We start from the raw sequence: 26,285 nt of genomic DNA on the forward strand, positions 1-26,285 counted from the left end.
ACAGTATATATTAGCAATTTGACACATTCATTCCAAAAATATAGACATACCCACAGCAGACTATTTTACTACTGTATATTAAAAACAAAGATTATCTACACAAGGCATTTGAAATAGTGGTCTTTTTTTAACTAAAAGAAACTGTTGTTTTGTCCCTGCTAAAAGGCATTGTGTTAAATAATTCTGAGTGTTATTTTGTATTCAATAACACAGGGCTTTTATATTCAGGCCCAGACTGTTCGGAACAGCAAATTATTGCCAGTCCTTTTACACAATGTGGTCTGGGGCTAATTTATGAAATTATGCCATATGGTCACTGTTATGGTCTCACACCCACAGCCATTAATTCTCAAGAGATTTATTAAGTGTCTGAAGAATCAGAAAAGAAGATCGATGGAGTGTGAGAAAGAAAAAAAAACTACTCCAATGACATATAACTTTCTGGTTTCACCAAAGAGCTGATAAAATGTTATTTGTGCAAAGTCAAAATGAGTCTACTGTTGAAAATAAAAAAGGCCTATGTATTAAACAGATGCTAGTCTTTAAGTTCATCAGTGGTGGAAAACGTGTCCTGTTGTCCAGTGATTCCTTGTTGCTGTGAAATAGATCAAATAACCGCTTCACAACAGCACAGAGCTTTCATGTCTTTGTTGGTCCTCAGGTGGTGATAGATCCCCATGTTTGTTGATTCATAAGGGAGGACAGATTTCACACAGCGCTACACATCATTTCCTTATGTCTAATCCCCGAGAGGACAGTGAATGATAGCATGCTTGCGTGTTTGTGTGTTGTGAGCATGTATGTTCAGTGAGGTCACTTGGTGAGCAGCTGCAACACAACTTCTCCTCACTCTCAGACAACAGAGCTGTGGCCTGTTTCAATGTTGTCAAGAGTCTCAGCGGAGCAAAGGGATCTGAACTGAGTTAGCATATAATCATAGTGTAATGTAAAGCTGGTTCTGGGTCGGTGGAGCCTGTATGTAAAAATTCACAAAACAGACTATATTACACTCAGCAATATATACATACATCTTAACACAATAAACATAATAATCACAGTCTCTGCTACAGCGTTACTGGAAAATAACCCACTGATTGTAAGGAAAACAAAATCCAGCCAAAACTAGTTAGCCATCCTTTCTGTGTTTTTGCAAATCGGGCCATACATATTTGAGACAAAGCACACTTGTCAGCAATTAAGCTGCGGCTACTGCGGAGAACTCGCCTCAGCTTCCAGAGAAAAGGCCTGACTTGTGTTAACAAAAGCATCCCTGACCAAAAACTGGTGTAAGTATAATCGTGTAATTATCATCTGGTGCATGTTTTGCTGTGGATACACACACGCACAGACACCCCTCCACATAGCAAATGCCTGACTATGTTAAAGCCAACACAGACTCCTACAGCACTGACTCCACTCTGGCTCCATGTTGTAAACGAAATAAAATGGTAACACATGACAAGAAATGTGAGAGATTAGATTAGTGCGAGTGATTTATGAATCTCCTAATGCCTGCGTGAGTAACACTTGGTGATAAAATATTGCAGTAGCTCCGTGCTTGATGAAGGCCAGTTGCTGCTCTGGAGCTGGAGCTGTCTTACAGTGACCTCTGTCGTTGAGCTGCTCCGTTGTTTTCGAGGACACACAGCAGCAGCAGAGGGACAGAGAGAAACCGGGCCATGGAGACTGGCAGAGGTGCAGTGGGAGTTTATTCTACTGCTCCTACTGCTGTCCTGTGCATAAACTGGTGTAATCCAATACAACAAGTTTGCTAAAAATTCTACCTCTTCAAGCTCATAATGTTCAGTTTTTGGTGACAGTGTCATACATATATGTAAATTACTGAGCGAATGGTTTAAGTTTGACACTAACTGTACACAAGGCAATAATGAGGGGTGAACTGGTTGGATGACTTTAACTGTACATGTGTGCCTAATAAAAATGGACACTCTATATCAACCTGCATGACTAGAAACGGCATTCGAGCTGAAAGTATGTCGCTTTCTGGTGCAAGAGAGAAGCTCAGTGTTGCATTGGTCAAAAAAACAAACTCAAAAGATAAACAGTAAGTAAACAGAGACAGTGTGGAAACAAAAATATGTAGTAGTAGTTTGGAGTGCAGTAAACATTGGCTGTAGCTTAGCTTCTGGTTCAACAAGGCTCTGAAGCAGAATGTGAATGCAGCAATCTGGAAAATGTTCATAACTATTTTTAACTGGGCTGACTTGATGTAACCATGTAATTTGTAGTCAATGAGCTAAAGCAGACAAAAATATCAGTTAAAGAAAAGATGCAGAGAAAAAACACTGCATTTGCTATACATTTGTACACTGTTAGATTTAAATCAAGGTTCATATTCAACTCGCTCCAATGACTGGCTTACTTTTAAAGTCCATCGGGTACAAACTGAACTTGGTAAATCTGCATTTTGCTATGATGCCCCTGCCTCCTGGAACGATCTTCAACTCACACTTAAAATTAATGCCCCTCCATCCTATCAACATTATAAAAATATCATTTCAAACCTCTTTACCACAGTCTGTAACTGTTTTTAAATTTTGTAATGAATCAGATGTATTTAACTTTTGTAACTGTGTTTTATCCTATGCTGTGCATTGTGTTTTGCTTTGAATATTGCTGTGATCTCGACGACATTGCAAATGAGGGTAAAACCTCAATGTCCTTTCGAGAATAAATAAAGGTTTGAATTGAATATTGTAGAAGGGAAACAAGGTTAAGATAGGTCAGAGAGAGAGAAGAAGAAGAGGCAAGCTTGTAGTGAATCGGGGGATTTCGGTGCACTCAGGCGGTTCTCCTGGCCCTGGTTCAGGATGTTTTCCTGGATTGACGAAGACAGTAATGGAGCATGTCTCCCAAGTCCCAGAGCTAACTGCATACAGCTCAGCTAACGGTTTTGAACAGCAGAGAATATCACTCAACACATCAGCATCACTTGGGGCCTGCTTTGTTTCACTTTCACCTCTTTTCTATCTTTTTATTGTTTTTAAAGTTTCTGAGCTGCATCTGCATGTGATGAACTCTAGAGAGTTTGCTCTCACATTAAGAATAAACACAATCCTTCCAAAAAATCAATGGGCAGTCCGATCAGTTGGCTTCTGAATCCTATTGGCACCAGACTGTAATACGATGTGAGAACATCCAGTACAGACAGCAGGATCAGCTGAATTTGATGAGTGAAACTGTAAAAAAAAAAAAAAAAAAAAAAACTATGTTGTTTAGCTCAGTGGGCAGAGCAGGCGCCTCATATGTAGTGGCCCCACTTCGATTCCACCGCCTGCCCTTTGCTGCATGTCATTCCCCCTCCCTTTGTCTCCCTATTTCCTGTCTCTCTCCAGTTGTCCCAAAATATTTAAAAAACAAAAAAAATATGAACCTTTAAATTTGGATTCTATTCAGGGTCTAAATTCAAGAGAGCTGCTTACTTCTTTTGTTGCATGCTCCTTTTCAGCTAATTTAACAATCCAAGATGTCACTGGTGGTGTAAATCAACAATAAAGTGAAAACTCATGGAATATGGTCTTTCAAAATCTGTGTGGGGGACCTGATGTCTCTGTTATGACTTGTGCTCCTCAACGGTTCTGAGTTATTTTTTAACCACAAATTACACTGTATTTGTACTGCTTAGATTTGCACATTTTGAATCTGCCCTGAGGCTTTTCACTGTTTGACACTTATTCATTTTTATCACCAAGAAATTCAAGCCAATACGCTAACAAATTAATCTCTGTATTGCAACACGTGGAGTGCCAGGAAAGGCTTGGAGACTGATGAAAACAAAGTTGAAGCTCGAGTGTGATTAACGGTCAATATTTCTTTTATGAAACTTTTTTTCAATTTTTCAAAAGGTGGACATTTAAAATATTGTTGAACCTCTACCACTAACAAATCCAGTGGTTTATCTTACTAACACAAGATCATGAATAAATTTGTTGTGCATTTTTCCGTCGCAAGCACTCTGGGCAGCAGAATGGTTGTGGATATATAAGAGCATGCAATGATAATTCTCATTCCTGTCTTATTTTCTGTACATCACCCAGTCCGAACATGACTTTTTATCCCTTGTCCATCTCCTCTCATCCTACCATAGCCAACTTCCACCCAGTGCCAAGCCACTGCCAGGCAGATTTGATCACCAAGTGAGCATGAAGAGCTGTTTGGCCTTGCCTAAACCTCCCCAGGCTCTCTCAGCACAACAAATCCCAGCTCCAGCTGAAAGGCCATGCAGTACAGCCAGGCGTGATGATGGAGCAGTCACGATAAGTTGATAAAATGCTTCCTATATCAACTAGACTCACTTGGGTCATCTTAGATTGTGAGGAATGCAGAAATCAGGCATGTTCTGAGTTACTGAGAAAAATGCAAGTCAACAAACCATTTCCTGTTGAAGTAAACCTCTTTAGTTCTTGGCTCCTACCTGATATGAGTTCATGGAGACTGTAGCGGTAGCGGAGGTGATCGTGGCCCTCAAACCTCTGTGGTCCTTGGCACAGGGCCCGACACTCCACATCTGCCTTATAGTACTCCACCAGAGCGTCTTCGAACAGAGTGATGGCACCCTCATAGTCACCTTTGTCATACAACCTAACTGCTGCGGTGAACAATTGCTGCATGTGGACACAGGAGAGAAGGAAGATGATGAGAAAAACGGCTTTGGTGATCACCATGGACATTTATACATCATTGCTAGTTGATTTCTAATAGAGTTAAAATACTGTAAGTAAACCTTTAACCAGCTCATAAAAGCTTTTACAAGCCCACTGGTGCACATCGAGTTTCCTGCAGCAGCAACGGTCATTTGTTTAGAATAAACACCGAGGAATCAGCTGCCAGAAAGGAGTACTGCTCTCAATTCTTTTTTGGATACATTGAAAATAATGTATTTTATATACATGAATACATTGTCACCAGAGATTTGCTCTGGACTGGGACTGCAAAACTAAATACAGAAACACTGAGTAATAAGAGAAGGTGCAGAGACAGAAATACGTTTAATAAACAACAATGCTGAAGGGTTTTAATTAATATGTTAGAGGGAGATTTGCAATGAGTGAGTCTTGAAGGTACAAGATTAAACTAGGTATATTTTTCACTTTAAGATATAGAGACAAAGACAGAAGAGAGAAAGAGCCGACAGACACTGGAACAGAGGACAAAGGATCCAAAAATATTTGGCATTCGGGACTTCACCACAACCACAACTAAAAAGCCTAAAGAGTTTCCAGTCATTAAACTGCAAGGGCCATTAACACAAAAGGACCCCCTCATATATAAGAACATCTGCACTTTTCTCTTTTGGAAAACTAGAATCACTGGCCAGACAGTTTGGCAAAGGCTGATAAAAGATGTGTGCAACATGTCATTACGTGTAGCACAAACAAGGTGCTGTAAGGCCTGAAAAACAGACTGGTGAAAAATAAGTAATAAAAGATACACAGTGAAACTTCCTGGGTTACCTGGTGAGGCCGGGCTTCTCGGTCTACGAAGTGGTCCTGCTCGACCCCCTGCAGGTCTTTGTACTGCTCCAGGTTCTGACCCATCTCCACATGTTCTGGATTAGCCTGGAAATAGGTGTGAGCTGCTGCCGCTGCCTTCTCAGGCTGCTTCAGCTAGAGAGAAGGAGACAGAAAGGGAAAGAGGGAAGGAAAAGAAAGGTTTTATTAGAATGAATACCAGGACCAACATTGGCGCTGTGATAGTGATTACTGTACAGCTGATCCATTGACACATAGAGACTTTAAAAGCACAAAGATGAAGCTGATGAAGTTAGTTAAAACGAGGGTGATGTAACTGCAAGATCAAGGGGTTTGCTTGGCATTGCTTATCTCCTCAATGCAACCCCAACAAAAAAAGTCAATCTTTCACAAGAGATTTTCATAGTTTTTACAGAAACACATCATTATAAAATACTTGGCCTTGTTTGAAAGAAGGTCTATCAATCTAGTGACAGCAGTTTGTAATTGTACCAATTAATTTTGATAGAGCAACAGAAACAATGAGGAAACTTCATCTCGGTCAACGTGTCATTTTAATGACCAATGATGTAACTGTGATCAGTTTGTCACAGACGTTCTTAGATATGAAACTGCTCTAAAACAGACAGCCATTTCTCTGAGGTTTTTCCTACAAGAAGAACAACAAGCTAAAATGTATGCCATTCTGACCTTTCTTAAAAATAATTCTTATGAGACTGAAACATTGTGTTATTGCTGAATTTGGTTCATCAGACCAGAGAAAAACAGAGTAGATCTACAGGAAGAGACTGTTCCCAGGCACATCCTGTCATTAGGGACAGTTCTCATTAAAGTTAAAATGATAGATGAGTTCTGTGTATTAGAATGAAATACACAGCTCAGGAATCCTGTCTGCTTCCTGATAAATGTGTCAGACATAAACACACCAGGAAAGAGACAGTTTTCCATTGAAACTTGCAGTACAGATACAAGATGTGTGCTGGCTAATGATGTTTGGGAGTGCCGCTGATACACTGCCTGTGTGAATGACTTCAAGGTCTGAGGGATGAAAGTTGGCAGCTGTCGTATCTCTGTCTTGGCAGCTGGATGACTGATAAACTAACACAAACAGTAAGAGTACACTCCTATAACAATTCACCACACAATATGTTCAAAGAATTTTCATACACAAAACATCAAGCAAGCATGGTACCTTAAGTAAATAATACGCAAAGTTAAAAACATGGGCACATATGGTAGTGATAAACTTGGAACAATAGTTTACTTGGCTATGGCAGATTTGTCTATCTAAAAAAAGAAAAGAAAAAACAATTATGATATAAAGTGGTCTGGATCATTCCCTTGTCTGAACTGTATTGTTATTTTGAAACATCTTTATCTTAATCTATTTCTAATTTATTAAAACATATTCATAAACTGAACTCCTATTGAACAGACATAAGACTGTGTTCACTGTCCGTGTCTGTCATTTCATTCTGTGGTTTCTACCTTTCCTCTACAGCTGTTCCATTAAGCAAAGGTGGCTTCCAGTACAAAACAATGATATGTTGAAAGGAGAGAGGTCACCCCCCTGTCCTCACATCCACCACCACCACACCTCACTACTATACATCACAGCAAATCAGTTAAGACGCCCTCCTAACATCAAACGCATATGAACTTCCACTCTCTGCTGTTAAACAAACACACAACCACTGTGTCGGTTCCAGATCTGTGGTGAGAGCTGGTGTCTTGTAAATTCAAGATGCTCTTAAATGCCTTAAAAAAAACAACAACGTCATTTTTGAAGTAAGTCAACCATGTGTGCATGCCTGCTTCTACTCAGATAAGATCCTAATCGTGCTCAAGCCTCAACATGGACAGGTTACACAATAGCCCGCACTGAATCCAGCTCACTGTGCACCTCCACAAACTCATAAAACTGAGCCTGTTGCCAGCTGATGATTTGAACCTGCTGCCTCGTGACCTTTGCGGGACGTCAGTTCCCAATTTACACTTTCTGTCTTCATTTTCTATAGTGTAGTGACTAAGAAAACAAAGAAGTAATAAAAAAGGTGATAAAAAGTGCAGTTACAGGGTGTTTGATGGTGACTAAACTCGGCACAATGCGGGAGAGAATGATGACGACTTCAGCAGGAACCAGTGGAGGATGACGGGATGATTACAATGGAATAAAAAACAGATACAAAGAGGTGAAAGCAGGGAAACTCATGTGAAGGATTGAATATCTCAGTGTTAACTCTGTCACAGTATCACAGGGGTATCAGACTCCATTTGTTTAAATCCCTCACGTTCCCAACAGGTGCAAACTTAGAGCGGATCCCAGTGTCTCTCAGCCTCTCCTCCTGACAGTTGAGAAGGTCAGTCTAGACTCGCCTGGCTGCCAAAAGCACAACAAGCTGAGAGACCTTCTCAGCACACTCACCCCTCTGTTTTTGCCACTCAGCGCTGGTTCATTTGTGCCAGTACAGACACTTGATACAACAAAAACCTTTATTCTTTTCTTTGTATTGTTTTCATGGGGATGAGTTGGAAAGATAAAACTTGGGAATTTCCACACGCTCCTGAAATTTAGGAAATTTCTAACTCAAGAGTCGATAATATTTTGCACACACCAGAACAACAAAGCGCCATGTGTTTTCTTACAGGGGAGGAAAACAATTTTCACAGAGTCTGCAGAGAGCACGTCATAAAACACATAAATGAACCGCTGCGACAGAAGAAGCAAATATTCTCTTCCCCCACACAGACCAGCCCTCTTCTTTTTGAAGAATGACTCCCATGGCAGACAAAATTGGGTCTCTTTCATGTGGAGGCAGAGGAGGCAGGAAAGAAAAGCCCCGCCGGACATGCTTGGTTACCCCTGAAAGGCCAAAGAGTGAGGTGCATTCCTGGTCAGATCACCTGGCTGGAGCGACTGGGAGATACCCTCCATGGCCAAGTGGGGGTGGGGGGGTGGAGGGGACATATTAGGTATTCATATCAATTCCTCTGTGCTCTTTGACATGTTTATCAAATACTGTACATGGAACTCATGAAAGCTTGTGGGGGCTGGAGATAAAGATAAAAGGAATGACAATACACTTCATACAAACAGGCCAGTCAGATGTACAAATGTGGGAAAATTCACAGTTTGAGTGTAAATGGCAACACATCTTCTTATATACAATTAATTTAGCCTTTGGAAAAGTGCAACCCCTGATCCATCATGTTGCTCAATGGATTTTCTATTCACATAAATTAACCACACAGCCTTTTTTTCATATTTTCAATGCATTTGATCAGTATTCATCTCTCAGTGACGGTGCTTTGTATTTGACAATCATATACAGACACAAATAGCAGAAAACTGCACTTGCATGCATAAACACAGGTACATGCAACAAGTTAAAACAATTTTCTGGCAGCTGCACCAAAGATCTTGTGAAATATGTGGGAATAAATTGCTCACTAATGTAGGAATAGGCTGCACATTGACAACTAGACTGGAACACTGGAGCCCGCAGTGAAACCTGGACTGAATTAAAATTGATGAAATCAGTGAAAGTGTATCTGAGGGTGGATCTTTTTCTCTAACTGATGGCGCAACCTCGAGAACACAACGCTGCTCTATCTGTCGCTGCCTCGGCCGCTGAATTCCCCACAACTTCTCCTCCCAAGATAACTCGAGGAGAACATCCTACTAAGATGCTATTGTAGACTTGGCTTTGCTCGATCTGATAAACACCAGTTGAATTTTTTTTCATCCAGACTCCTTCAGACTAAACAGCAAAGATCGCACAGGCTAAGGAGGAAGGAGGTGAGGGGGGAAGTTTGCACTCTGTAGTCTGCACTCACCTGCCTCCGCCTCCACCCACCCCTCCTCTGGCCCTGGCTGCCCTCAGCCCCTCAGGGACGACCTGGCTCAGTCCAGAGGGTCAGCTGGAGGAAGGGGGGAATTACTCCACTACATCAAACCAGCACAAACACAGCTGTGGTCAGCTACTGCCAAATCTATTGTCCTGAGACTAGACGGACCACAACCCGGGGAAGCCTTGAACATGGGAGACTCCCTGTACTTTTCCTCCTTCGTTTCATCGTGGGCCGGCACTAATTTATATAAGAGACATACTGTAGCAAGAGGAAGCTTTAAGAAGGATCATTTGTTAAGAAAAAGCAGAGTCAGAATGAAAACAGATCTGCTTCACCACTTAATTTCACATGGTAGCAGTATCAGATTTACAGTTAGTCAGGTAGTCAGTCGTACGGTACATTATGGAAACAGATAATTCAGCATGGACGGTTACTGGGAGTCAGAGTGATGTATCAAAGTGACAGAAACTCAGACAGGTCCAAGCTTGGAGATTGTGAATGAAAAAAAAACACAGGCTCATATATCAAAATGAGAAGAGTTAAAGGTTAAAACACCCCCTAAGGATGACACGGTGGAGATCAATCATAGGGCTTAAAGTGAGATTGCCATTATATTGAATAGTGTAATGGAAAAACAGAGCACAAACTAGAAACAGACACGTGTGGGTAAATCAAAATTTGTCTCTCCTGTGTCTGCTGCAGAGGAAAAAAAGGGGTCCTATGAACGTGAGTCATTTTCCAAGAAAAGCCCCAAACACCACAGTCTGTACATCATCAACCACTGGGATAGAAGTCTCCATCATGGTTTATAAAACTGAGCCGTATAGAAGCAGTACATTGTGATATCATACAACCTCTGTCAAATCAACTTTCACATTTCAGTTTTTACCTCTTTTTCTTTTCTCAGTGCACTTGGAAAATAAATTGTTGTGCCAGAAACATTTTCTTTGGTTCTTCTTATTGTCACATTGACATGGCATGCTTTTTTTCTGGGATTGTGCACGTGTACTAAGAAAAGATTGGACTGAGAATTGGTAGTTATACAATTAATGTGACACTTTTACAGTAGTTACACAAATTAAACTACACTGTTAATGTAAGGCTTTCCAAGAGATTTTAAGTCCCTTTTCCACCAAATTCAGACACAGGAAAAATAACTCATGAGCATGATTTACATAAATATTCAAAGTCCACTCTGCCAGTTAATTTGGACATTAATCACCGTGGGATTTAAAACCACAGCACTGTTAATCTCTACCTTTAAAATCTCTGAATGTAAGAGGTGTACATCTTGTACCACATGAGAAAACGTCTCCTACCATATGAATATCAGAGGAGCACCTGCAGGGGTGAATAACTACCACTCAGTCTGAGCCCTCGGTTTGCCCTCCTCACTAAAGAGCAACCTGTGTTGGAGCTGCCGGACCGCCCTGCCACTCTGAGAGAGGTGCCCTTGATGTGGGTACAGTTTAGTGCCAAGGAAAATGTACACTTGCATGCCTTTCTCCTCTGGGCCCCCTGCCTGATTCACAGGTATGTTAATAAGCCTGGGCTGGCGCCACAGATGCAGAGATGATGTTGTGAAAGAAAGCACGTATCCTGATGCCACAAACAGGCGTGGAAGGAGTTGCACAGATGGCTTGTCAGAGGCAGAATGTATCACCCAAAAAATAACTGAGGAGTTGGCAACAAGCAGGCAAATCTGGCAACCGCAGAGCTGAACACTCGGGAGGCAACTGTTTGAAAGAGTTTCTACAGTTTTCAAGAGGTGAGGAAACTCTAACAGAGCAGACATAGGTTACTGTTCAGCTTAAGACCAAATGCAACTCCACAAATCAATCACACAGAACCATCTCCTCTGTCAGCAAGTTGCCGAAATCCTGTCTCGTGATTATATAAAATGCCAACAAGCCTTAAAACTGTTATGTATTACACAGAGTGGACTTCCTAGATCATATTTCACCTTTTCACTGGTGCTTGTAACAATACCTATTTTCCGTCTGAACTCCAGTAAAGTGCTAATCACCTGAAAAAACGTATCTTGCAGTTGAACGCCCATTTTCCTGCTAACTCATGACTGTCCCTTCCTGAGAAACACAGTACAGTACGGCCTCACAGCTCTTTACATTGAACACATTCCAGCAGGAACATCTGCGAGCGTGATAACAGTGTCCTTATGCAGCCAGTAATGATTTTGAGGCCGGCGAAGGAGAGAAGTTGTGTCTGCTTCCGAAGGTCAATCTGATACGATCGTTTAGGAATGCACTGTCACATTGATACAAACCATCTCATTACGGCCTGATGATGTTGAGAAGGTGCTCATGTCACCAGACATAAACAACCAGACCAAGTCATTGGCAACAAAAAAAATATGCTTTCAACTTAAGCTGAGCTTGTAAAAAACTTTTGGAAGATGGGAATGGAAAGAAAATAAAGCTTGTCCTTGATTCACATTAAAGTGGGAACTCTCATCTGTATTAAAGAGAAGACAGAAAAGGTTCAACTGCCAAAAACTCCTAAAACTATGTACCAATAAACGTAAGAGAAAACATTTTTTTGCTGCACAGCTGGGACCAAAATATTCCAGCCATCTGTCTGAGGAGCACCGACTGTGTATTTACCTACTCAGGGAGTGTTTTAATGGGGAGAATATTCACTCCTCTATGAACACACTAGTCATGAGGCTGACCAGACCCATAGAAAGTTTACTGTCACTAAATCAATATTTGTCTCCTTAGGTGGAGAGTTTGGAACATATTCTTCCCCATGTATTTATCCCCCAAACAAGCAATTAAAGCACAAGTTATCTTTTTCATTCGGCAGCACATTTTGAGCTTAGTGGTGGTTTTAAAGACCAAACAAAGACAAACATTTCAGAAGTTCAGACACAACATGAAGTGAAAGACGAGATCAGAACTATTGCATAAGTAATGAGTGAATTCCTGGAGTCTTGGGTGGTCACTGTGCCCTCGACCATTGGGAATCAGTTCGTCCTTGAGTCCAAGTGGATGTATGTGCCAAATTTGAAAAAAAAAAAAAAAACCTTAAGGCATTCCTGAGATATCATGCTCATCAGATGGATGGACGGCAACCTGAAAACATTACAACTCTGAGCACAGCTATCGCTGGCACAGCACAGAAGAACTGCACATTCATATTTATTATTGGAGCTGGAAAAAAAAAAAACTGTCAACACTTCATTGGTATCAAATGAAACATGTCCACAGCACGGAGTATCACCAACCAAGTATATTATGGTCTGATTCATACTGTTACCATATACTTTTACAGTTCCATATTTAAATCATAATTGTACATGTGCACCTGTTTACATAAAATTTTATATTGGTCACATATGGCGGCTTATGTTTGAAGAAAATAATGATTTTATGTCTTGTAAGCTTTGTTTTGTTCTTAGAACCAGAACTCATGTATTGTATTGATTAGACAACAACAATAAATCAATTATTTGATTAAGAGACCAAAAGTGAAGACATAATGGACTATTCTAAAGATGCTCAAATATGAGGACTGGTTGCTTTTCATGGTGTTATGACAGTGTAAATTAAATATTTGGGAGTTTTGTATTGTGGGTTGGACAACAGAAGAGATATGACTTAACCCTGTGATGGGAATTTTTGTTTTCTGATGACCAATTCATTCATAAATCGAGAATTTTTGTTTTCTGATGACCAATTAATTCATAAATTCTTTCTGGTTTGTGAGAGGTCCATTTAATTAATGTGAGAAAACATGTGGCATGTCAACAGGCTGGCACCAGGATGTGAACATCTGGTTGGAAAGAGGCTTGAGACCATTTCACAATACTAGTTGCAAATCATAAACAAATGGGGGTAGATTGGGATTTTACATGCTAAGGAAGTCTGCATACACCTACTAACTCTAGTAAAACACAGCTCTTAGTTGCTGGTGATAGCTGTAGCAGCTATGCTGTGTCAAGATGTTGGCATCATTGCCTGGCATAAGGAACTTGCTATAGGAAAGTTTGTGAAAATGGCTGATTACCTTCCCATGAAGCAAGCCCTCCCACTTCCTTCCACTCTGGATCGTTTCAAAGCCGAACAGTGAGCACTTTGATTGACGATTCAAGGAACTTCAGAAATTCCTGGAAGTCTGGAAAACAACTTATGTCTGTTTCACAGTGTTTACACTGGAAGATCCCTCAGTGTGAGACAATATGTAGAAGAATCAAACCAGACTATTCAATGATAAGATGGAGATGAACCATTTGATTGGACACACCTATTCACACATGTCCACACACACAAACAATATTCGTGCTCGTGATGTATGTGTGGCACTAATTGGACAGAAAAACATTACGGCCTCTACAAATGAACCTTTCCATCATGCCCCTGTAAGTCTTTCATTTCATTAACTCGGCAGCTTTGATGGACAGAAAGCTGCTTCAGCACATGCTTACTGTACACACAGGCCACATAATGTCTTTACTGTACACTGAAGGCATGAATAAGTCGCTTTATAATCTCAGCTAAATGAAGCAGACAGGGTTTGTTTTTGCTCTGCTGCTAAATCAAATAACACATTCACACAAGATCTGGATAGTGAGTCCATGTTAGTCAGGAAGCCTGCCAGCCGGTCAAGGTGTAAATTACATACAACATGGCTAACATGTGAAGCACATGCTGTGAAAAAAGGAGGGTGAGGGGAGCGTTTCCTCTCAGTGATGTCATGGGTAAAAGTTGTACCTTGGTGTCCTCCCTCCCTCTCTTCCTCACTCTCCCCATCGCACCACCCGTCCTTCCCTCATCTGTCCGGTCCTGCTGACAGCTCTGCACAGTGGCCTCTTTCTGCTCATCCTCACCCCACCCTGGGCCAGAGCATGTTCCTCCTATAAGGTCACGTCAAAGGAATGCCTGAAAAAGCCTCAACGCTCTGTCTCTGCTAAAAAGCCTCTTTCACTACCCCCGCGAAGACACAGGAGGCATGACGAGGCAGGAAAGACGGCCACCGCCCCTTCCTTCATCGGGCTCATGTCCTTCAAACTTTCCTAAAAATCCCTCACAGAGACTGTACATCGAAAACAAAACAGTCAAAGAATAATAATGCCACTGTGCACAGGAGAAAACCCTATGACTTCGGCCTTGTGTTGCATGCCCGGGTTGTGTGTTTTTAAAACTGCTGGCTTTGATTAGGTGGAAAAACGAGAGAATGTACTTGACCACGGTGGCATGAACTCAGTGGGAACCCAAAATGTGGAACAGACGCTGGTGATCCAGAATCTATTAGCTATCAAAACACAGTTCTTGTCATTTATGAGCTAATCTGGATCAGGCAACTTGAACCGACTTGATTGTTTGTACATCTGTAGCTGTGTCTGCCCTGTGGCTGACATCATTTGGCTGTAGAGGGAAATGACTGCTTCTATTATCTCCTCCATCTCCAGCGACAGTCCTGTTAAGCTTTGTGGGACTTAACACTGAGAGACAACACAACCTTCTCCTCTAAACTATCCTGAGGCCACCCGACACCCCTCAGCTACTGTATCCTTAGTCGACCATCACGCTCTCTTTCCCATGTCTGATCTCGCTTCCTGGGCGGTTTCAGGACACACAAGGCCACCTTTGTGTGGAAACCTCAAAAACACAAGGTGTGTACATTTTAAGTAGTGCAGACGGGGTGGAAAATCACCTTTAATGTCTTCCTCCTCCCTCTCCTCCTCCTCCTCCTGCTCTGTCACGTTCACTCCTGCCTAAAATACAGTAACACACATGCACCCTTTCTCCTTCAAGTTTCTAAAAACAGACCTGGTTAGCTGACGTTTTATTTTTACTCCACTATCCTCTGATCTCACTCCCCGCCATGTTTCCATTCACATAAAGGTACCTTCTTCTGGACTGGAAAAAACACATTCACACTGACTGGTCCCACAGAACTGAAATGTGGCTCACAGTTGTGTTTTGTCTCTCTCACTTTGCCTTTGGTCAAGGATGTGGTGTGTGTATCCAAAGAGTATACAGACTGGAACTAGAGCCCTAGCATGGGATACCACACATACTAACAGTCAGGCTCTGCTCAGAAACCTCTACTGTGCTGCAGGTTTGAGGAACAGGAATTGGGGACATCGTATTACCTGCCTTCTTGCCAAGAGTTAGACTAAACGAATTAATACAGGAATGTTTTATTTATTTTAACCTACACCCACACAAAGCAGAATACTGACATTGTTATGCATTTATTTGATATATTCACACATGAATTTTCTGTTTTTCTGTCAGTGTCTTGAGTGAGTTTTGTCTGTTGTTTTTATTGTTTTTTCCAGCCAAATAAAAATTTTTTTCCATCTCATGTAAGACTAATGGACAATAAAGTTTTTTTTTTCTGAGTTGAGCGATAGCTACTCTCACGTTCCCACTAGTCGAATTAGCCTGTTAGCTTAGCATAGAAAAAAGATTAGGATGTCGGGAAACAGCTAGTCTTGCTCCGTCTGAAGGTCTAGCAGCACTTCAAAAACTCATTAAGTAACAATACAAAAGATGTGAACATTAAAGGGATAATCCAGCGTAATTTTAACCCATGCTGCGTGTCAAGAATGCCCATGAGACCGAGTAGAACACCCCCACGAGATATCAAGTTTGCCAAAAGCAACTTCTCTAGTCGTAGCGACTTCAGTACAGACAGCCAGATAGCAAAATATGGTACTGTTGTTTTTGTAGCCATGAGCCAACCGCCATCAAAAAAGCCACTCATGGCCACAAATAATGCACAGAACAGCATCACACTTGGTCAACAGAAGGCTACAAATAGGGTCCCAGCACATGATACGAAGCATCAAACATGAGTGGCTTTTTGGCTCTTGGCTATAATTTTGCCAGCTGGCTGTCTGTACTGAAGTCGCTACAACTAGAGAAGTTTGCAGTAGGCAAACTTGATCTCTAGTTGGTCCAACAGTTTCTATTTGTTTCTGTCAGATTTTGGCCTTGAATTGAGAATAGTGCTTCAGGTGATAGAGAGAGAAAATTAATTATTCTTCAAGCAGTTTATACGTCTTGTTATTGTCACATCCATTTATTCAATCAAAATGTATCCATGTTTGTTTCAAATATGTCATGGTTTGAACAGTTTCCTTCTACATATTTTTTAACTTGTTAGTTAAGGTGAAACTGCTCCCTGGCGGAGATGTAGGCCCATGTTACGCCCTCAAACTCACGCATGTCTGAGTGACGCAGTCCAGAGAAGCATCACTTCAGCTTGACCCTCTGCAAGAAAGTGCATGAGCTAATTCCCCAAAATGTCAAACTTAAAACTCCTCTAAAACGGTCAAGAAAGAAAGAGAAGCAGCTCAGAATCCACTACTATCTCAAAGGAGAGAACATGACACTAACCACTTCAACAAATTTTGTAGACCTTTCACTCCGTTTCCCCATAAAGCTCCAAAGATGAGGGGATTTCCCATCAGCACATTTGAAGGAAACATTTACAGGCACGCCACTCAGAGTCAGGGGTCAAAGGTCATCCTTTTGCATGAGCGTGGGCGCACTCAAGCTTTTCCACTGTGCCTGTAAAGGCAGCAGGCTGGAAAAATAAAACAAGGTGCGCATGATGTGGTGTTTAAGTGTTAAATCTAAAGCAGACAGCTGTTTAGTTCGCACACAACAAGGTCTTCAAGAGAAGCAGAGCAGGGAGGAGAAACTGTATGTAGCTGTGTGCATGTGTAGGTGTGTGTGAAGCAGTGAGTATGTGCGGCCCAGTAGACAATGCAAGCATTCATCCAGCCGCTTGGTTCTCACCCTCTGAGGCACCCTACATACCCCAGAGAAATATAAAATATATTTGCTCATGTTGAAATCAATCTGGTGTTGTAGCAATGAGCAGACAAAGGGCACGACACAATGCCCCGAACAGTCAACCTCAGTTGGTGAGAGATTGAAATCCATCCGAGGCCCAAGTCTGAGACTGGATCCATAGGTCCTTGATTAATATGTCAAAGCTTAACAGCAGGGATGTACATTTGAAAATCATTGGGATTTGTCAAATGTTTTCATCTGATTTGACACAAATTTACACAAGCTTTTCCTTCAAAGCGAAGTGCGCACTCAAGAGCAACTTCCCATGTCACTGAAGAATGTTAATCAGTCGACTGTCAACACAGAAACATCATTTTAAGAGTCTTAACGGGCTGAGTGTCAGCAGATTAGAGCATGACAGGTTCAAGTGCCCTGAAGGAGCATTTCCTGGTTCAAGCTTCGAACCTGGTTCAGCCTCGCACTCTGATGAGGTAATGGATCCACCACCCTGCATCTATGAGGCTAAATCAAACAGCAACATTTGTGGTCCTGTACTGTATTTAATCACAAATGCAGCCCATCAATCAAACCAGCACCCTCTGACCCTTGGAAAAAGAAAACCTCTCCGGGCATACTTCAGACAATTGCATGTAAAAGGAGAAGAAATGGCCGGGAACATAAGCAACAACAGTGACACCAGCATGATTTAAGGATTACCAGAGGGAGAGAGGAATGTATCTTATTCTCCTTAAAGCTGCTGGTTGTATGTGAGCTGAAACTGAGCCATCCAGATTCAAAGCCGATCATAAAAAAAATCCCCCAATGCATTAAACAGGTGAAAAGGTGTAGATGTAGAGTAAGTATCTGTCACTTTGGAGTTACACAGTTGTGGCTTTCCAGCAGAGACCACTGCTACATAGAGGATGCAATCAGATCCAGAATATACTCCCTCCAGGGATGAACAGTCAGATTTTATGAGCTTAGTCCTCCTCAGCTGCAAAAATGTCCAGAGGCTGAAAACAGAAAAAGGGAGGATGGAAATGCAGACCCAGGCCGGTCATGTAAACACTCAGCAGGAGGCAGAAGACAGATTCAGAAAATATAAGCAGCATGACTTTTGGCTGTACTAGCGAGGGGATAAACTTAATGTTTCCTTTGATTTAGCGTTTCTTCCTTTTCTGTCTTCTTTAACCAGCCCCGTCCCAGCAAAAGGAAAGACACTGTTGCTCATGTTTTATCTTATCTTTATGATCGTAGACCGCTCCATACCCGCATCTCCAGGTTGTTTTCAGTCTCCCCCTGTTGTGAAGGGTGCCATCCATCATCAGTTGAGATTATTTATCTAGTGACTTTAACTTCAGAGAAAATCTCACACCTCGTCAAGCCTGGTCTCTACTGGCTTCTCCTGAATATGGGAGAACAGCAGGAGACTTCTTGTATTGCACTGCACATCAAAGAAAAGGCTAAATTACAAAACTATAACAACACAATTGAAAGCAGTTATCAAACTTATAGAGAAATAAAATAGTGTTTGTTACGGGAATGAATAAATCCCGGAGCAATAAATTCTGAAAGGCCATCTAAGAATGAAATCCTTCATATAACAGAGGAACTTAGAGTTGGTGTAAATTGTACTGTCAGGCTGAAACCATTATTGTGGATAGAAGAAATTCTTGACATAGCTGGAACCCAAACTCACAACTGAGAGATGTTTCATGTTTGAACTCTGAGGAAATGCGCATGAATATGTGCACAGACACTCACACCCTGACGCACACTGTCACATTCACCCTAGGAGTTCTTGGCACAGGCTGCACACATGCGACAAAAATAACAACTTAAATTTATTGCATGTGTTTTCACTGTCATAAATACGCTCTGTACATTTTGAGACGATACTGATGGAAAATAAATCTCCAGTGGAAGTGTTGGAAGAAAAGCTGACAACACCTCAGTTTAGACATTTTCTCAGTCCGTCACCACATCCCTCTTGGGGGCTGTATCTCAAAACCTGACCAAGCTGCCGTGTCAGGGGGTCAACATACCACCACATTTCTTCTGGCTATTTACATACACACACACTTACTGTGTGTGTGGACATATGTGCGAGAAAACTCAAACTTGTGACTGTGTTTGCATGTGTGAGAGGCCATGCCAGCTGGCGTGCGAGTGAGCGGCCATAACTCTTCTATATGAGTCAATCATTTACTGCAGAGACATCAATTAGTGAGTGACACTGCTGCCATGTGCTAGGTAGAAATTCAAATGGGGAAAAAGGGAAAAAGGTGAGAAATTAATTGGACAGTTTTCAAAACAACAACAGATTTTCACAAAAACTATAATAAAAACGAAAGAGAACTTCAAAGTCCAATTCTGTAATTTCAGGGAGGAATCCCATAGACACAACACGTTTGTTAAAATGAACCTGAAAGAGGCAGATATCCAGCTGGAGTCATCGTTGACCCCAAGGAAACTGTTGGTTATGGAAAATCTAACTAGAGCTGGTGGAGATTCAATTGTAATTTGATTTTTATATTCATTGCACATTCATGCAAGCTGCCCTCTCCATCTGGGGATATACCTCACATGTAACACTCGTTTCTGATTGCCCCATAAAGAATAGGGACAATAAGACCACACAATAGTTAGGCCTATAACTAATGATTGTTTTCATAATTGATCAATCTTGGTTTATTGTTTGATTTGAAAGACATCAGAAAATCACAATATAATAAAATACAAAATGACATCATCGTCATCATCTCACAGCTGATCTGGAAACAGGCTAAATGACACTTAAGGCACTTTTTCCTTTGCTAATTGGCTAACTGACATATGATGAAGTACTAGTAGCCCAGCGTTTCCTGATGCAAAGATAAATGAGTTCCACAGAGGGATTGATCATTGTAACTTGAATGTCTAAAGCCCAGTTAAGTACAGGGGGATCCTCAAAGGCGTTTTCTTTTTTTTCCTTCGGCATTTTACTAAAAAACAGTGTCACCTTGTTTTCAGCTTCCTTGGTGGAGATTGGGAACCAAACACTGAGGTAAATCTCTTTGCAGGCCTCTAAAGAGATTTGCACTCCCTTCATAACAACGACATGCTCCTGTTGCTGCTGTCACATTACACAGATCTAGCATTCTTGACACACAGCATGGTGACTGGAATTCAGGCCAAACTGCCCGAATAACACACACACACACACATGCACACACACAAAATCACATGATATTGATTCTTACACATATCCTACTAGATTGAGAGTTTTGGGACTCGTGTGTGTGTGTGTGTGTGTGTGTCTCTACTCTAAACAGTGTACGATGTGTGAGTCAAATCCATAAGCAGATGTTTTCCACCACAGTAAAGTCCAAATGATCAGTTTGTGCTGTGTTTGCTTCCTGAGAAATGTTATTTGCTCTCATTTTAACAGATGGGATAAACAAGGGTGTAAAAGAAATAAGTAAGCGAGTGTGTAAGCAAGCAAGTTTGCGCCTGTCCACCTCTTAGCTACACTCACAAGCACATGCAGGGACTCCCCCACTCTGCCCTCTCCCTTTGATGTGACTTGTCTGTGAGTGGCTGGACAGCGCTGAGGTCAGGGGTCACGTCGGTGCCAGGATGATGGCCGGCGGGCCGGTGAGACGTCTCAGGAACCAGCATTTCTCACATTCCCAAGCAGTGACGGAGGAGCCGTGGAGCTCAGACAAGACACACACACACACACACACACACACACACATACACACACACACACACACACACACACTTGTGGGGGCCACCTCAGTGCTGCATGACATGAAAAGGAACTCTGATGTGTCAATTCAGGGATTATTGCTTCAGAGCAACAGAAGCAACAGGAGCAACAGGAAAAGTCTTTGTATGTAGTCAACCTCGAGGGTCAGTGAGCAAAGACGTGTTCTAAGAATTGGTCAGTGCTGTCACACAATGTCAGTTCCAGGCATAATAAAATGATGTTCATTGATTTGGAGTTTAAGTTTTAAATCTGCTGACTCTTTCCTGTGTTTTGGTTTTTCATTTTAATCTTAGCCTCATTTTGGTTGGGTGACCATAGTTGAGTTTAGATGCTGCTATTATGTCTGGAGTAGTGTAACTGGCACAAGCGTGTGATGGACAGTCATTGTTTTTCTTTTATTTGAATGAGCAAGTACAGAGTACAGACAGGGAGTTTGAGACTGACGATCAAAGACTAACCAAGGCGTTCATATGTTTTAATTTTAAAAAGGACCAGTCAGCATGGCAGCAAAATTTCACCACGGACAAACTTCTCACTCGCAGACTCTTAACAGTGAAAAACCTAAAGGTCTCAAAGCCTCAGACTCCTGCAGAGCAGACTGGATCTGCACTGTGGAAAACTAATCTTTCTCTCATTTGCCTCTACTGTTAAAGCCCTGGTGGGTTTTTACCCCACTATATGGAAACCTGGATGTGGAGGAGATGTTATCGAAAGCCTCACCAGGCTCAAAGTGCGGTGTAAGGCACGAGTTGCGATGGCTCTGCATGGCCTCACAAACAAGACTGTGTTGTAAGGGAAAGTGAGGGCTGGGTAGGCCTGCTTGACTGCACCCTGTAATCAAGGCTGTGGTTTTGTACAACATGAATGAAACAGCGCTAAAGTTGGATCCTGCTTGTAATGTCAGTGCACGTGCAGTGTTCCTATGGGAACCTTACTTAAGTGAACCGATGTCGACTCAGGGAACACCTCCGTCAAAATCTTACCTAGAAATAAAAACATACAATACTAAAGCCATGCTAATCTCCTACAATCATAAATTCAGACCTGGCAATAATATGCTCCATGTGGCTTTTCCATCAGGATTTACACACGGTCCCCACTAGGATTTCCATCCTTCATTATGAAAAGCTGCTTCCACTTTACTTCTGTCTTTCATTGTTCTTTGTTAAAAGGGCAGCCCTTACATGCCTCTACTGTTGGGGGCATGGGACCCACTAGCGATGGAAAGGCTAATGGAAACCAATTGACCCCAGCTTGAATCCAAGTCCGTCCATTTGGTTTTTATTCCATGCCCAATTTAAAAAAAGAATAAAAGTCTGTGTCTCTATGATTAGGCCTATTTAGAGAAACTGAGCTCTCATAAGCCGGAGAAACTAAGTCCAAGTCTGAATTATCCACGGTGGGAGAGGGAGGGACGGGGACGGGGGGGAGCGAGAGCTGGCCCAGATGTGGGCAGTTTGTTTACAATCTTATACTATTTGTTTATCTGTTGATAACATCATTTACATTCCATTTCCTGTTGTAGCACATCCAGTGTGGCCACACACTGAGGATCCCACAGTCTCCTCATCTGTCTCCCTGTGTCAGATCATCAGTAACAAGAGAAAATGCTTGACATATGCTCCACACTGTAGACTCAACATGTTGCAATTTTATCAGTGAGACACAGGAAGAATGTCAATTTGAAGATGAGGCAAGCATGAAAAAAATAAGGACAATTCCTTCTAGACCAAAATAACCAGGGCTGATACTTTGAAAATAGAGACAATTTTAGTTGCTTTTCTTAGAGGTTATAAATCACAAAGGCAGCGCAAAACACTACTAAAACTGTCAGGTCACTGTTTTAAAAACAACAACAACTTGCCAGCCCAAACTAACTTCAGCACCCGAGACTATGATCAGAAGACAGCCCCGTGAGAGATGGAGATAATCACCTCCATCTCTGTGGAAACGATCTCTGTGGTGATAGAGCCTAGATCAGACTCAAATGGGTTACATGGCTGACTGACACCATATGTGATCAAGTTGTATGTAAAGTTTTCTAATTTTGACATTTCACCACATAAGTTACTTAATATGTACTAAATAAAGCAAAGATTATTTATGCCTCACATCAAGTGTTTTAGGGTAAGGTGCACAATATATATGCAAAAAATAATATTGCAATTATTTTGGCAGGTATTGCTAATGTAATTTCTTTTTTCAGAAAAAAATTGAAAAATATTGTGATTTGTTTTGTACCAAAAGGTGTCTCTGTAGCACCACAATGTTCTGGTGCTAACGATGCATAACACATTTTTCCTTTATTGAAGAAAAAAACACTTTTTTTGCCTCTCCTGCAATATGCATATTGAACTTGGCCATATTGAAATTAGCATACTGTGTCTGTGGCTGACTGATGGACAGGCTGCCTGGCCGACTGCCTGCTGACTGAACGACAGCACACATTTAATCCCGAGAGTAACAAACCACCAGCAGCACCAGCCTCCATTTGTTAAAAGTGTTTCTGCATGTGTTGTTTTCCCCGAGCGCTGCCTGTGACAGTGAATGACTGACAGCGGCTAATGCCTCAGCATCGACCATCCTGAAACACTTAGAGACGGAGATATCCATCGGCACCCCTCAGTCTGCCTGGCAGAGCGGCTCACCTGGCAATGGTTTCTCCCGCGGTCATGCTGGGTCACAGGCGATAAAATCAACAATCTCTCATTCTACTGTACCATCGAACACCGGCCCCTTCCTCCAAAACAGCACATGAAATAGAAACATGTGCTAAGGTTACCTATGGAGGTTAAGCTGGAGTCACTGAGAGATCAGTTTGGATTGGAGAAAGGTGGAAGGGATGAGTGTAGGCAGGAGGAGGATGCATGTGTTGAGTTATTGCTTGTTGATTCGTCCCAAGTGCACACCCCCTCCTGTGTGTATCCGCAAGTCCACCCACGTGTTTTGCAATCTCGGCGAGCAGGGTGAGGGGTGAGGGGTGAGGTGAGAGGAGGGGGTGAATAATGATGTTGAGTATTGACCCTTGGGAGGAGGGGGCAGATGCTCTCTTAATTTACGCACATCCTCCCCTTGTGTTGCTGAGCAATGTATAAAAGCAGACAGAGACACAAAGACTCAGAGTCCTGGTTTTCTTCTGCCAAGCACCACAACACAAGCTAAGAGGATCTCTTTTTCCAAGAATCCTCAACATTCAGACTCTGGCAGCTCAGACGCACTCTGCTCTACTTATAAACCTATTTTCAGTACTGTGACTCTGGCAGGAAACAATGCCAGCTGCCATTTAAAGTAGTTACCAGAGACTCGGCTTCTGGACTTGAGTGACTATTAAACCCTGGTGAGTATATTTTGAGACATTTGTCACCTGTAGCTACAGAGGTGAGGGGCTGAGAGCTCTCAGTTTCAGGCCTAGACTCTCTGCTGTTACGCTGAGGAAGTGGTTTGGCAGCGAAGGAGGCACAGGAGGTCTGGAATTAGACATCTGTTCATTATACGAAGCCTGCTTCGCTTCTGCAGAGAAACCCAGCTCGAGGCTGGCAGACTGCGGTCAAGAGAGCCCCGCTCGCATCTAACTGTGAATTCACACAAACACCTCCATCCCAAAAATGGAATTAAGAAATAATCTGAAAACACAGCTGATCTGTTTGGGCAGGAAAGAAAGCACTCAACAGATAAATATCTCAAAAGCTCTATGAGGTGTGGCAATGAGAGAGGGATTATGCAAGACAAACCAGCAGTGGTCTCATTATTTAGCAACCACACCTCATGAACGCAGCACATGGACCAATGAAATCCAGGCTGAAATTAGTGCTTCGTTGCAGAAAAATCCACCTGTTAATTAGACATCCAGAGGCAGAATTACAATAGACAAACTAAAGCCTGCACAACTGCTTAATTAATCCACAGGATATACAGCAGCATATGGTGAAAATAAGTGTGGTAAGCATTAAACTACTTCAAATTACACTTGGCCTATTTGGTCAGCCACTGAAACGTTCAAAGCAATAACATCCAAATACATAAAAAACCCACATAAAAGATTTTTCCTTCCTCTCTATTGAAGTTCAACTACGGATGAAGTAATGGATTTTAGTCTCCACTGGTCCATTTGGTTTTAAATTCTCTGTCGCCAAGCCAGACTTGATCCAAAAAAAATTCTATTCAGTCTGATTAGGCGCATTACAGTACAGGTGTCAAGTCTGAAAACTGAGGTTGCTCCTTTGTTTCCCACAGCTGCTTAGTATTTGGTGTCACTCTCTGTTCAGGACTGCTGTCTTTCTATTTGAGGTTTATTCAGTTCAACTGCATTTTCAGCTCCTCAGGTTTATAGATTTGGTCAAACTTGTTGAACTTTTTGAAAATTAGTTTTCCATGGGACAATTTCAGATTGGTCCAACGTTTTGTCTCACTTTAACAACCAAAGAAATAAGAAAAACAAAAACTACAAGAGTATTATATTTTATGACCGGTAAAATATTTTAGTATCCTTTTAACTTGCATGAACTCTTCAGACAGACTTGAAAATGAGGCCTTATGGCTATGAAAGTGGGGTCAAACATCTGCTTTAGATATTAAAAAAAAAGGTGCACTTGCGAGGGAGTAAAAGCACAGCACAACATGTGAGCATCCAGGACAATTAATGTTGTTCAGTCCTTTCAGATGGCAGCTGGGGCAGACTGACAGACAGTAGGGTTATATGCAGCTGAGTTAACAACCAATGTGAAGAGAACAGACTACATGTTGAAAGAAGAAGAAATCATCCATGTTTGCATGACTTCAGAAAATTCTCAAGCTGATTGGATAAGTATGTGTCTTTTGAAGCTTGATATGGATTAATTTGTGAAATCCAGACTCACATTCTTCACACACACACATGCTGACCTCAACATCCTGGTCCAGACCTGAGGACCTGCTGCCCCTCTAACACTTCCTTTAGCGCAGACATAGAAATGAGATCACTGTGCTGAGTCTAAATCGAAGAGGAAATGAAGAGGGGAAAATGTCTGATATCAAACTTGGGCAGGACTCAAACTGTGAGTCAGGAGATCCGGGAAAACACATTTACCCATAACACAAGAGGTTGTTTTTTTGGGGGGGGACAAAAGTAACAATTTTATCTCCTGCTGCATCTTTTTTCACTTCACTAAATCTAAACTCAAGTTTTGGGCGTAACTCTGCAGAAATAGCACTAATAAGGGAGGAGAAGAAAATGACAAACTGACATGTTCACCAAAGTAGGGGCCGTAGAGGCCAGAGTTCACCCCACCCAGCTGTTTAACAAGAGGCCCCTGGGCACAGCTGGCCTATATTTCTATCAGTCTCTCTCCCTCTTCACAGCACGTAGTAATGTTAATTACTCTTTAGAGAGACCCGGTGTGACACAGAGCTGGCTTGACCAAAACTTTTGTCATGATGTCT

The 26,285-nt window shown here is 41.8% G+C and overlaps 1 protein-coding gene across 1 annotated transcript in view; it reads right to left on the minus strand.

Moving 5' to 3' along the window:
* The window catches only part of p3h2 (prolyl 3-hydroxylase 2), a 56,522-nt gene that overhangs the window by 10,289 nt on the left and 19,948 nt on the right, over positions 1-26,285 (minus strand). The window contains exons 2-3 of the mRNA XM_083970471.1: positions 5,475-5,627; positions 4,436-4,625 (exon numbers count right to left, since the gene is read on the minus strand). Coding sequence (XP_083826597.1) covers positions 4,436-4,625; positions 5,475-5,627 — 343 coding nt within the window. The remainder of the gene's footprint in view (positions 1-4,435; positions 4,626-5,474; positions 5,628-26,285) is intronic.

This window comes from Trachurus trachurus, assembly GCF_905171665.1.
Source record: "Trachurus trachurus genome assembly, chromosome: 4".
NCBI lineage: Eukaryota > Metazoa > Chordata > Actinopteri > Carangiformes > Carangidae > Trachurus > Trachurus trachurus.